Here is a 14,718-nt window from a genome sequence, read left to right as displayed (position 1 = left end):
GACATCATCGTCTTAAACCCAAACTACTCATCATCATCTTAAGTCGGACCCCTTTCTTTTGTTTAATAAACTCGGACCCATCAAATTATACATAACTGGGGTACACAAGTGTATAAACTTGGACCCATCAAATTATACATAACTAGGATACACAAGTGTATAAACTCGGACCAAAGCATGTACTAAACTTGGAGTCACCATGTAATACACAAAAACTCGGAATTATCATGCGTAAACTCGGACCAATCCAACATATAACCTCGGAGCACCTTGAACTCCCACAAACTCGGAAAATTATATAACCTTAGAAAAATAATAAACTTGGAAAAACAAATATTAAAACTCGGAAATTTCTTGGAACATATAATAAACTCGGAAATTTGTATATAATCTCAACAAACTCGGAACAAGCATATAAATAAATGAACCCGGACTCGATTGTTATACAAAACTCGGAATAACATACTCACATAACTCAAATCCTTATATTCATTTTAAAACTCAGACAAACCTTGACTCTCAAAACCCGGGACCAATAAATATGTATATTCAGACTCCCAAACTCGGACTAAACATAGAAACTCGGAATAATTATACGTATTCTCGGACTACTTGTTTTAATAATAAACTCGGACACTTGTTTTATATATATAAACTCAGATCAATATAACTTCCAAAAACCCGGACTTTGTGACTTCACAAAGTCGAACCAATTGCAAACACACAGTAACACGAAACAAGCAACAATCGTAGTTTTTCAATGTAACAGATCATCGACCAAACCCTAATCTCAACAATGTCACAACCCAAATCAGTAGTTTAACAGTTTAACATGTCAATAGCATCACTAACATCTCACAAACAATTACACATTCATTCACAAGCAATTACACATTCATTCAGGCCTCATTAAACTAACCACAGATCAATTGTTTGGATATCTAGGGTTTTGCATAAAATCAAAAGAACAAAGTTATCAATGTATAACACAAAACACTTACCTTAGATTCGATCTGGTGTTTGTTCTTGATGGATTGAAAGATCAGAGATTGATGATTGTGTGTGAGATTTGTGTAGCCAAAATGATCAGAGAAAACACAACTGCCGTATAGTGAGATTATGGGGAGTTTTAGGGTTGCAGTAGTTTATTAAAGTTTCTAAATTAGTCTTAACACACCCTTAACTATATGCTTTTAAACAAAAGCACATAACATCTTGCAATTTGCAATTTAGAACATATAATGCACATATTTGTCACGCAACGTATAAGTTTCGTATAAACCGCTCGTTTATAATTATTATTCGAGTTAGTCACCAACGTTCGAGAATTAACTTGTGTGTGTGTTCCGGTAATTCCCCGAATTACCTATGTAGACTCATTTAACTAACCCTAATTAAATGCAGTGCTATGACTGTATGTCTAAAGTAACTGTGGTTAGGTTAAAGTATTAACCTGAAATTGTAGGTTGTCACATCATCCCCAAGTTAAAAGAAATTTCGGGACGAAATTTGATAAGCAGACACAAAAGAGTGAAAAGATAAGTTAAGATGATTGTGGGTTTTCCTCGGGTATCACAAATGCTATAAAAAAAACCTTTATATACGACCCGTGTAGGACTATACGAGATGCAAAAATACCATCTTAACCCTTGTTTGGCCTGCGTATAGCCCCCATACCAGGGGTAAAACTGTCTTTTTTTTCTATACGCCCCGTATAGGTCTATACAAGGCGTATAGTAGGGATGAGCATATGCCACCGAATACCGATCCCATACCGATCCCGTACCGATCCCGATCCCGATCGGTATCCACTTTTTGGCGTTTTCGGTATCGGTACGGTACGGTATCGGTATTATACCGATACCGACCCTCAAAATACGGTATAATACCGATACCGTACCGTACCGATACCTAACCGACATGTTTCGGTATCGGTATCGGTACCTAGTTTGGGTGAAATTCGGGATCGGTATTAGGCGGTATCGGTATCGGTTCGGTATCGGATACCGATATGCTCATCCCTAGCGTATAGGACATGATATGACACAATCAGAGATTCTCTTAGAAATTGAAATAGGCTATACGCCCCGTACAAGCCTGCACGAGACGTATATATAAGTCCTAATGGGTGTATAAATAGCCAAATAGGTGTGAATATCCACACCATGCCTCTCAAAATTATCATAAATTTCAAAAAATCTCAAATACCATGAGTACAAATATAATAATAATAATACCAAATAAATAGTTATTATTATTGTGGTAATGCTTAGAAGAAGAAGGAGAAATCTCAAAACTCGATTCTCACATATTCATTATTAATGCATTGTATGAAGATACAATAAGAAACTAACTATATATATAATGTGAGGTTTAACTTTTCTAATAGGTTACATTTTCTCAATTAATGTGAGTTGTTATACTTCTTCTATAACATATTATCGTTCATTATACATTATTAATTAATAACATATTTTAAAATGATTTTAAATCGGTGCTTTGATACCAAAAGAATAAACTGATATACTGTTATTACTTATGTTGTCTAAAAAAAGATTACTTAAGAACCTACTAGGCTAAAACTTGGTAAAAATAAAGAGTAGAAGCATGTCATTTGTTACAACTGATTGACCTGATTTGGTGAACGTCCATTTTCTAATCTTTCTATCGATAATACATTGAGAAATAGTTACGTGTTTTCTTTTGCCACCTTTGTGTGTAGCCTTCTTTTTTTAGCAACACAATTTACAATGTCTTCATAGATAATTGCAGGGTAGTTTTTTATTTGCTCTATACCAAATGCTTCTTGTATATGCCGGATCACTGACCTTAGCCACACGTATTTATTGACAGATATCACATAACGTTAAAAATTTTAACAAGATTCGATGATGTTTCTATCAAGGTTTAATTTGAGGAATGACGACCTTGAAGAAATAGTTGTGTTGACGTATTTGATCATGTAACCAGTGGCGGATCTTGCCCGTTGAACGTCCCAGGGCCGAAAGCTACGGGCACTAAAAACATGCCCGTGCCAAACATATTAGGTATAAAAAATTTCGATCGAACCACGAAAATTAGCACTTCTGGCCAAAAACGTGTCAGGGCCGTGGCCCAGGCACAAGCCTTCTAAGATCCGCCCTTGCATGTAACTTGACTGATGTCATTCTTTATATGGATCTAATAGATTTCCAACACCGAACTAGTTAAGACTTGTCATTTTTCTGGTTGAGAAGACATAAGTCTCTTGCCCCACAAATATATAAAACAAAGTGTTTTATTTTGTCCTAATAGACACCGTGTTGGGTTCGGGCAATGTCTTGCTAACCCATGTATCAAAAACGTAATGTCATGTATCAAGCTATTTAGGAGATACAATATTGCACCTTTTGTGCTCATATGCATTACAATAATTTTTCGCCTTCTTACTGGGACTATAACCATCCTAGTGCATGCCTAGCGATTAGACAACTATGAGCGTGCTCAACAGATAAGTTTTATCAATATTTAATTTTGTTAACATCTTTTCCATGTGGTTTAACCGGTGGATATCTAGATATACCACTGCACATATACCAAAGCCTTTTATTTTTTTTCGAACGGCAACTTTCAATAACCACAACACCGAAAACCCCCTAGCAAATAGCTATAGCCAGAACCATACAATAGAAACACAGATTACAAATTGAATTTTTTTTTCCATCTATCCCAATATACAATGTCACCCCCTTAGCTCTACTTTTCAGCCACAAGAAACCTAACGATTTTACTTCGCCAATAATGTTACTTACCGCGACCGGTTCGTTACCAAAGCCTTTTATTTACAACTCTTTTTTTGGTAGTTCTCTAGTTTTTTTTTAAGATCTAATGATGCTCAATTCATCGAAATAAAATCCTATTATAGTTAATATTAGAGTAAATTCTAGGTAAAACATATAAGTCAATTACATCATCCTAGTACATCTATTTTTCAAGACACTAATTATCCGATTATATCACATAAGACCAGATTGCATGAGATGATATAAATATTTCACACATACCCTAGGGGACTTGTTTCAAATATTTAGTCATTTTTAACTTAGACACCCGGCAATTAATCAGGTTAATCCGTATACCTTAACCGAACCAATTTACATTAACTATGTTCATTTAAACTTAGTCATGATTAAATTAATGCATAGAACTCTAGCAAGGCCTGATTAAATATATAAGTTTGCATTCGGTAATCGTTAGTTATTGCCATATCACGTATCGGTAAAAATATACCGATTTTTCACAACTAAAATTGTACTAATATGCTTGCAACATTTATTTGCATTATTATGTGATTTGGTGTAAAACTGTGTGAAAACCCTAAAATTGATAGATTAACGTTTATCGTCTGGTTTTAACGTATTATTTTAATTTATTCACTAATTACCATTCCTACACCCAAATTTATGTTAGACTATATGTAATTATATATTAACAATGTTTAGCCTAGTTACATCCTAATCATCTAAGTAGAACATGTCAACTCACTAGAAGCCAAAACCCACATGCTATCCCTCCCCCTACTCACGGCCGCACCCCACTCCCCCTTTTTGTCTTTGTGTTGTTTTTTCTTGTAAGGAGTAAAATACCCGAATAGTTTCTGTGATTTTGTAAAATAACACCTATAGTTTTCAATTTTTGGAAATTAGACAGGTGCTCCCTGTGGTTTGACGAGTTGTTACTCAGATAGTCCCTGGAGTGGATGTCCGTTATTTTTCACCGTTAAGTCCATATGAAATTACTTATTTACCCCTCTCTTTAAACAAATAAAAAACAAATATTATACACACTCATATTATTATATTGAAAGTATCGGGCCCACAAACTCTTTTGTCTTCTACAAAACAACGGACCACCGTCACCATAGCCACCCACCTCGACCTCCACCTCTAGCTCCACCCACACCCACATCCGCCACCTAAACCTAACCCCGACAACTCTTAACCCATCACAAAACACCACCACAGTCACCACCGCCACAACAACAACCACCAGCAACCACCATCTGAACCACTACCATCTCTATACCCATAAACCACCACCATCATTATCTTTCTCTGTCTTCAACACACCCATCGTCGCCACCACCGTCAACAACAACTATCATCAAAACCCAGCCAATAAAACCCTAAATCGGTTCTAAATCTACAAATTCAACTCAAAACTCGAAACCCTAAGAGGCAACATGTACCTTAATCGACTGGATTTAACATTGTTAACATTAGCAACCCATCATCACCATCATGTTCTCATCTCTCTCTGATCGATCGATCTCTCTCTCTCTCTCTCTCTGATCGATCTCTCTCTCTTTCTCTAGTCGTTTCTCTCTTTAAATGTGGTGGATGAAGGGATCTGAGATGGAGGAGGGAGTTAAGGTGGCGGAGATGTTGATGTTGGTGGAGTTGCAGGTAGTGGCGACTGGTGGTAAGTGGTGGAGGTAGGTGATGGTGAGTGTGTGTATGCGTGTGTGTGAGAGAGAAAGGGATATATACAAGTGCTTAAGGTAACGAAGATGTTGATGTTGATGGAGTTGCAGGTGGTGGTGGCTGGTGGTACGTGGTGGAGGCAGGTGGTGGTGAGTGAGTGTGGGTGTCTGTGAGAGAGAGAGAGACATACAATGGCTTAAAAGGGTGAATAAGAAGGTTGGTGGGTCCCACTTTTAATTTTAATATATCTACTTTTAGTGTTTTAATTTAATACTAAAAGCATTTTGGTCATTTTACGTGGAGTTAAGGGTGAAAACTAACGGACATCCACTCTAGGGACTATCCGAGTAACAACTCGTCAAACCACAGGGAGCACCGGTGTAATATCCAAAAGTTGGGAACTATAGGTGTTATTTTACAAAACCACGGGGACTATCCGGGCATTTTACTCTTCTTGTAAAACTAAATTCATGCCCTTGGAAGTTGTATATGTATCATGATATCTTGCATAGCCATCTTTTAAACACTTTTCTTCCTTTGCATTTTGAATCACAACACAAACACTCACTTTCTCTCTCAAAAACCTACGGCCACCCTCTCCTCTATTTCACTTCACTGTGCTTCAACAAAAATACAAATACCATGCTTGAATCTTCATGTTTTAAGTCGCTTTGGAAGGCTTGGAGCTAGCACCTCAAAACCCAAGAGAAAACCTCCATCCATAGTCTTGTTCATCATCTCTAGCCTAGTGCTAGTGGTAATCTTTAATCCCTTCTTTTGGTATTCTATGTTTATGTGTTATAAATGTGCAAGATGAATCACCTAATGAGATTTTTAACATGGTTATATAAAATGAATGAAACAAAGAATGAAATGGGTTTAAAATGATATCTTATATGTGTGTATGTGGACCGTGCATGTGTGTGTATTTTGAAACTTGATAGATTGATAAAAAAATAATAGTTTAATGTCTTTTATGAAATAATTATGGGATGAATGTTGAATTTTGTGATGTTGATTGTTTTTTTGCATGGGATTGATCTTAACATGCATGAAAGTGATTATGTTGATGGATGAACTTGGTGAAATTGTTGGATGATGATCATGGTGGAATTGGATATGTTCTAAGTGCTTAGATTGTTGAAAATGCATAAGTATGGATCATGATATGTTAGGATGATGAATTTGGTAGATTTTTGCTTGATGTTATGAAAGTATTCTAAAAAGATTACAGTCACTTAAAAATATATGATGATATAGAATGGTTAAAATGATAACATATGAAAATGGCAAAGTTGGTGTGTTATGATAAATTTGGTGATTTGATGATATGATAATGTTACATGTTAAATTTGTGTTAAATAATCATGTTATGATGTTAAAAACAAGACTTGGTGATTCACTATCTAAAAACATTATTTTCATATACTAAAGTTTCTAAAAATATAAGTATAGTTTGGTGAAAAATCTATCAATTTATGTGAAAACAGTATTTTTATCAATATCAAAGTCTTTGATACATTTTTTTAAAATTTAATATAATCTGGACTTAAAACATATTTTAGATACAAATATATATTTTTAAAGTCTAGAATATAAATTAGTGGATAATAATTTTTGGAAAATCAAATAAATGATTTATTTGGTAAATTTACTAATGGTAGAATTGTAGATAATTACATGAATAGATATATTGAAATGACTAAGTTGGTAAAATATATTTATTTGATGAATGTAATTATTATCATAATAAATATGTGATTATGTTATTAGATTATAATCTTGTGATGAGACGAAATTGTGAACGTATGATCTTATGTGAAACTGGACTTGTTACATGATAATAAGTGTTACATGTGGATTTTCAATAAAGTAATTTAGAGATATATATATTATGAAAACATATATTTTTAATACATGATTTGATTATTTTGTTGAGAATATATTAAGCATGATTACATACCTTTTTGGATTGCTAAGTGCTCGATACATGAATATATACGTATGTGAATGAATATGTGGATATGTGATAGTGATTTTTGGACAAGTGAATATGTTAATAGTGTTATCATATTAAGTACATTATTTCCACACTATTTTGTAAGGATATTGAATAGTTTCAAATAATAAATACATTATTTTAGAATATATTTATTAAAGAGTCGTGTGACGGCATGAGTTTTCAAATGAGGTTTTGGGATTGGATCCCAACATTGATTGAACATATAAGTTGATTATAATATTGTGTATGTGTGTGTATATATATATTTGCAACTTGGATAATTATTCTTTACCAACGGATCGTTAAGTTAAACATTTTTCATAAGTATACATATTTCATCAAGTCTAGTAAGTTTAGTGAACGACTTGCCATGTAAACTCATTAGTAGACTATAAATGTCTTATATATTTGGCAAATTGGAAAATAATGATCTCATCTTTCTGAATTTGGTCGATAATAATCCCAAGTCAGTTATTAGCCAATAATAATCCGACCTCATCCATTTTTTTTTTGTAAAATAGTTTGCTGTTAAAATAAGCTTAACGGAGTTAGGTGTTTCTCCGAATTACAAACCGATGTTTTAGGGCTTTTGATCGGAACGAGGATACGAGTCGATTGATGTAAGACTTACCTTGAAATTGTGTTCGAAATGGCTTGAATTTTGTTAATTGGAAGTTAAACACCCGAATTGAAGCACCGTTTTCGTGGGTTGGGAACAGTATTTTGAGGTAAGTTTTACATCAATCAACTCGTATCCTCGTTCTGATCAAAAGCCCTAAAACATCGGTTTGTAATTCGGAAAAAAACTTAACTCCGTTAAGCTATTTTAACGGCGGACTATTTTACAAAAAAATTGGACGAGGTCGGATTATTGTTGGCTAATAACTGACTTAGGATTATTATCGACCAATTTCAGAAAGATGAGATTATTATTTTCCAATTTGCCTATATATTTTAGGACATCTGTAGGTTGAGTTTCTCGGACTTAAATTTTTTTGCTAGTATTTGCTTGGATTCAAGGTGAATTTCACAACTCCTTTTTACTGTTTTATACTTTTAGGGGGAAAACATGCAATGTTCATTTACACGTGCACTAGTTGTAGATGTGATATGTGATCTTTATGTGTTCATAGGTTTTGAGTTTGGTTGATATTGTGCACTCAAAGGTCCTCGTTATATAACCATTAGTTATGTTTATTGCCATGGCATTCTCAAATAGATCTAGTGGATTGATACCCCCACTTCCGATTGGTCCCTCCAATCATCAAGAGTAGTGCTTGTAATGGCCATTCATGACTGTTATTGACTTTGTTTTTCAATTTGCAGGGGGCAATTTTCGTCTTGGTTTAGTTATAGGCTCGTGATGTCACATATATTAGTGTCCTTGCTAAATATTAATTTAATTATTCAGTATTATATAAACTATGCATACACTTTTATAAAGGAAAATTGGAAAATAATAATCCTATCTTTCTAAAATTGGCCAATAATAATCTCAAGTCAGTTATTAGCCAATAATAATCCGACCTCGTCCAATTTTTTTGTAAAATAGTCCACCGTTAAAATAAGCTTAACGGAGTTAAGTGTTTTTTCGAATTACAACCCGATGTTTTAGGGCTTTTGATCAGAACGAGGATATGAGTCGATTGATGTAAAACTTACCTGGAAATATTGCCCCCAACCCATGAAACCGGTGCTTCAATTCGGGTGTTTAACTTCCAATTAACAAAATTCAAGCCATTTCGAACACAATTTCGAGGTAAGTTTTACATCAATCGACTCGTATCCTCGTTCTGATTAAAAGCCCTAAAACATCGGTTTGTAATTCGGAAAAACACTTAACTCCGTTAAGCTTATTTTAACGGCAGACTATTTTACAAAAAAAAATTGGACGAGGTCGGATTATTATTGGCTAATAACTGACTTGGGATTATTATCGGCCAATTTCAGAAAGATGGGATTATTATTTTCCAATTTGCCTTTTATAAATCGTTTCTATGCGGAAACAAATTTACAATTAAGTCTCTAAACATGTGAACTCACCAACATTATGTTGAAAATTTTGAGCACGTTTTTCAAGAAGGTGATTTGAAGTCTTGGAGTTTGGAAAATAAGCATGCATCATTTAATACCACTTTTGGAGGAATTTACTTTTATTTTTCATCACGTCATGTGATTTAAGTGTTAAATCCCTAGTTTATCAAAATAAATGCTTGTGGGTTAATGTAACACTTTTGAACAAGTTATTTGAAGTTTGTAAACTCTTGAAACTATTCGGTATCAATGATTATGTTTTAATCACATAGATGTTTGTTTATTCAAATACTTGAAAACCTTTTGATAGTTGCACCTGCGTGTTTCCGCCTTGGCGGAGTGTGACATTAACGATTTAAATATTTATCATTTTTGTCTATGAATGCATCTAGTAATTAATTTTGCTATTGTTTTACAAATGTATCATATTATGGACTTCAATTTCACATTGACCATTTTTGGGTGGGTGGGGGGAGGGGTAAAAATTAATAGTGATGATCTATTCAGTGACATTCTATGTGTCACTAATCTTTACTTATTCCTAAAACTAGAAATATGGTTTCGTCAAACTATTTAAAAATTAAGCGGGAGTAAAAGCCATTGTCAAGATTAGTGTTCTCTATTGTTCTATTTTGGTGCATCATGGTAGCAACGTTGGTACATAAACCAATGCATTTTTACTAGTGACAGTTGTATGTAAGACTTTTGTCTCCTATATTTATGATAGATGTGTGGAGCTTTCCCATAAAATTAAGTTTATGTTTTTCATCGTCTTAATGAACTTTTGGATGGTCATTTGGTATTTATAGCAGATTATATTGTGCCTTTGTAAGACCTCCTCCTAGGTGGTCGCCTCGTGCTCGCTTGACTTGAACCATTGATGTCACTAATTTTTTCAATCATGGACCTTCCACCACAGTGAGTTAGTTTTCCCATGCCCACAAGCTATGTTGGGTTCGGGCCCCCATCCTCTCCTACATGCCCCTTGAACAATAACAACATTTTCTTTAAGGAATCAATGTGCACTAGAGTATTTTAGAATGTGGAATCTGTATAACGTCTTTTTAACATTTCCAGTATTAGTATTGGTGATGTTCTCTTTGCATTTTCAACTCAAGTATGCGGAAAAGAGCGGAGTTGTACTCTCTAATCATCTTAAAATCCCGCAATTGCGTATGGAGAAATTCATAGTGAGCTTTTAGGAAGATAGCGAAACTCTGGCGTTAAACACTATTTTTGAGGTTCCTCCACATGTCAAAAGGTTCAACACTGAAAAGGTATTTGTTTATTAGGTCTTCATGGAGGCGGTGGCGGAGAAAGATTTTGGAGGAAATCTCGTTCCCATCAAGGATTGTATCTCTCAAGCTATTTGTTGTCGTATGAATTTCGGAAAATAAAGTATATGAAATGAAGCAATGAAGAGGCAACGTGTGTACGCACAACAACAACAAATAGTTATTAAAATACAATAGCAAGATTGTAAATTGAAAAATAAGATGACCAAGAGAATCTATTTACTTAATTTAATAAGTAGATAATTGATTGTGCGACGTGTCAATGTTATACGAGGCTAAGATACTTTTTCTCGTTTCTCATATTTCACCTGTTCATATTTTACTCTAATATTTATAGATATATGTATGTTATCTTAAAATATCGTTTTTTAATTTCTAAATATTCAATACAAACTATTTAATTTTTTTTCAACATATATAATACACATATTTCTATCTAATATAACTGATTAAAATTTCTAAATATTCAATACAAACTATTTATTTTTTTTTCAACATATATAATACACATATTTCTATCTAATATAACTGATGCCACTTTTATAAAGGAAAATCTTCTAACCACTATTGATCGAAGCTATTAAGTTACATTTCTTATTTAGTAGAATACTAGGTTTTGTTAGCGTCACGCGTTGCGGCGAAACAGAACAAATGATAATGTTAAACAAACGATATTTGAAAATTGATCATGTTGTTTCGAAAGCCAAACAGTATAATCGTTTTAGTTTATCATCGCATCGTAAAGTAAAATGATACCAAATAAATACTCTCGTTTGAATACAACTTCATTTTAACAATACTTATATCAAAATCTCCAGAGGGAAAATAAACACAACTGCGTACTTAAGATTTTTTTAATTAACGAACGTAAGTTATTTAAGAAAGATTAAATTAACTGATAAAGGTAACATCATTTAAAAAAAGAATTATGAAAAACAAAAAGTTAATGAGAAAAGGCAATACGGTTTTAAAAAAATAAAAAAGGAAATATGTTAAAAGTAAATATAATAATAAGGTTTTATAATATTAATATAATAAAATATTCAAAAACTATATATTACTATAAATTTAAAATTACTATTCATCATCCTTTAACAACAATACTTGTTTTTTTACGTCGCACGTTGCGCCGAAACCGAGCAAATGATAATATAAAACAAACGTGATTTGAAAATAAAACATGTTTTTTAGAAAGCCAAACCATTAGATTGGTTTAGTTTATCATCGCATCGTTTTATAGAAGAATAACATGCGAAAAACATGTAGTTTAGAAACCATTATAGAAGTACCAAATAAATACTTTATTTTAAGTAAAACTTTATTTTTAACAAAACTTATAACAGAATGTCGAAGGAAAAATCAAGCACAACTACATACTTAAGTTTTTAGAAAGAAGTTATAAACGTAAATTGTTAAAGAAGTATCAAATTAATTGATAAATTAATATATGTTCTAAAACTGAAAAAAAAAATATTAAAAAATCATAAAGGAAATATTATTTGTTTTTTAAAAAGGGAAAAATGTTTAAAATCATCTATATATTAAAGATAAAGGTCGGTGGCACCAACCCTAATCTCATATTCTTTTGTCTTATTCTTGAAGCTAAATTGGGTTTTCAACTACTTTTTTGTTTTTTTAGAGACATGTATGTTTCTGGTGATGAAGATAAGTTTTTATTTATTTATCTTTTTTTTCATCCTTATTCAACAATATTTCATAACCTGATGTACTCGAAAAGGTTTTTGTTGAATACACTTTAATGTAATTTTGTTTGTAAACAAGGCGAGTCAACAATATAAAGTTTTGCTTTTATGTACGTTTTGAGTTGCACTTTGTTTTGTCGTAAATTTTGTTTGGAAACAAATCGGACGAAATATAATACATTTTCATTCGACGATATAAATGAGTTACTATACGTTTCGACGTAAGTTTAGTTCGGAAACGAGTAGGGTCGATTATAGCCTAGAGTTATCACGCTGCGTACGGCGCCAACACACACGTATATTTTGTGTGCATTTTGAGTTGGTCTACGTTTTAACGTAAATTTTGTTTGGAAACAATTCGTGTCAGATATAATACATTTGTATTCAATGGTATGAATTTGGATTGCTCTATGCTTCAACATAAATTTAGTTCGAAAACGAGTCGCGTTGATTATAATCTATAATTTATCACGTCACGTACGACGGTGCCGCCGCAACGCGCGACGGGTAAAAAACTAATATATTATTAAAAGTAAATATGATAATAAATTATTATAACATATTAAATAAAATAATAATAAAAATATATATTATTATAAAAATAAAGTTACTATTTATTATTCTTGTTTTATATATATATATATATATATATATATATATATATATATATATATATATATATATATATATATATATATATATAATTCAGGATCACTATTCACTATCAAAAGAATAAGAACTTTTGACGTGTTGTTTAGTTGTTTTCTTGATAGAAAGCAATACATTTTAGTAACGTTGGTTTAATCATAAATCCACTGAAAGAAGGGTTTTGGCACACAGGATCAAGGCCGTCATTTTTTTTTATTTTCTAGAAAAAGATTGATATACACTAGAGTACTAGAAACTAATTAAAACGTCAAATAATTGATATTTTTTAGTTTACATATTCTGAAGATATATAAAAAGGCAAGGGTTGGACGCCACAAATAGCATTAATAAAGAGTAAATTACAAGTTTTGTACTTTATGTTTACATCAAATTTCAGGCGCTGTCCTTTAGGTCAAAACTTGACAGGCGGTGTCCTTTACGTTTCAAAATCTTGCACGTTTTGTCCTTTAGGCCAAATCCAGTTAGATTTTTTAGTTAAATCTGGTCATGTGCCTTGCACATGAGGGCACTTTTGTCATGTTATCTCCTCAGGGACTATTGTGTAAAATATCTTATATTTAGGGGCTAGTTTCTAAAAAATAAAAAGATTATAAAGAAGCCCTCTCTCTCTCTCTCTCTCTCTTCTGCTATCTAGGGTTTCGAATTTAAGCAGATAAAAATCTCTAAAACCCCCAAATTTCAACTCTCAATTTCCTTCAAATTCTCACACAAAGCGTTCTCAAATCCTTCAATCGGCTCGCAACTATGTGCGCGTAATCTAAACGCAGATAAATCCACCTCCAATTTCATCAATTAATTGGTGTTGGTGTTGATTTGGATTCAACTGTTTTCTTGAAGAGGGCTAATGAGCTTAAAGAAGAGGGGAATAAAAGGTTTCAGGCTCAGGATTTTGTCGGTGCGCTTGAACAGTATGAGAATGCGCTTAAACTTACTCCTAAAAACCACCCGGACCGAGCGATTTACCATAGTAACCGGGCTGCTTGTTTGATGCAAATGAAGCCCAATGATTACAAGATGGTGGTGTCTGAGTGCTCGATGGCGCTTCAGGTTCAGCCTGGGTATGTGCGTGCGTTATTGCGTAGGGCGCGGGCTTTTGAGGCGGTGGGGAAGTATGAAATGGTTATGTTGGATGTGCAGACACTGTTGGCTGCTGACCCGAGTCATCGAGATGCTTTGGAGATCGCTCGGAGGTTACGCGGTCCAATTATTGGGGCCCGTCAGGAGGCACAACAGGATCTTCAGGGTAGTTGATTTAGAGAATGTGGTGATGGTGGTTGTAGATGACGAAGGGTGGTGGCGGTGGTGATGACGGCTGTTGGTTTGGAGATGGTGGTTGTGGTGGTGGAATGGTGGGTTGAGAGAGATTGGGTTGTGGTGGTCTTAGATTACAGAGAAAGAGAGAGTTTAGAATTTTTGTTTTTATATTTTTTCAGTTTTGTAGATATAGTCCATCAATAATAAGTGTTTATAAAATAACCCCTGTGAAGGTGAAATGACAAGTATGCCCTCATGTGCAAGGCACATGACCATACTTAATCAAAAAATCTGACTGA

At 33.5% G+C, this 14,718-nt stretch overlaps 1 protein-coding gene across 1 annotated transcript in view; it reads left to right on the top strand.

Annotated features, from left to right (window-relative positions):
• Positions 1-14,416, top strand: part of LOC110892582 — a 32,639-nt gene extending 18,223 nt beyond the window's left edge. Inside the window, exons 2-3 of the mRNA XM_035981223.1 lie at positions 10,576-10,688; positions 14,003-14,416. Of these exons, the coding sequence (XP_035837116.1) occupies positions 10,576-10,688; positions 14,003-14,416 (527 nt within the window). The remainder of the gene's footprint in view (positions 1-10,575; positions 10,689-14,002) is intronic.
• The last annotated feature ends 302 nt before the right edge of the window (positions 14,417-14,718 follow it).

This window comes from Helianthus annuus, chromosome 12 (assembly GCF_002127325.2).
Source record: "Helianthus annuus cultivar XRQ/B chromosome 12, HanXRQr2.0-SUNRISE, whole genome shotgun sequence".
NCBI classification, from domain to species: Eukaryota; Viridiplantae; Streptophyta; class Magnoliopsida; order Asterales; family Asteraceae; genus Helianthus; species Helianthus annuus.
This window is presented reverse-complemented; position numbering and strand designations above follow the sequence as displayed.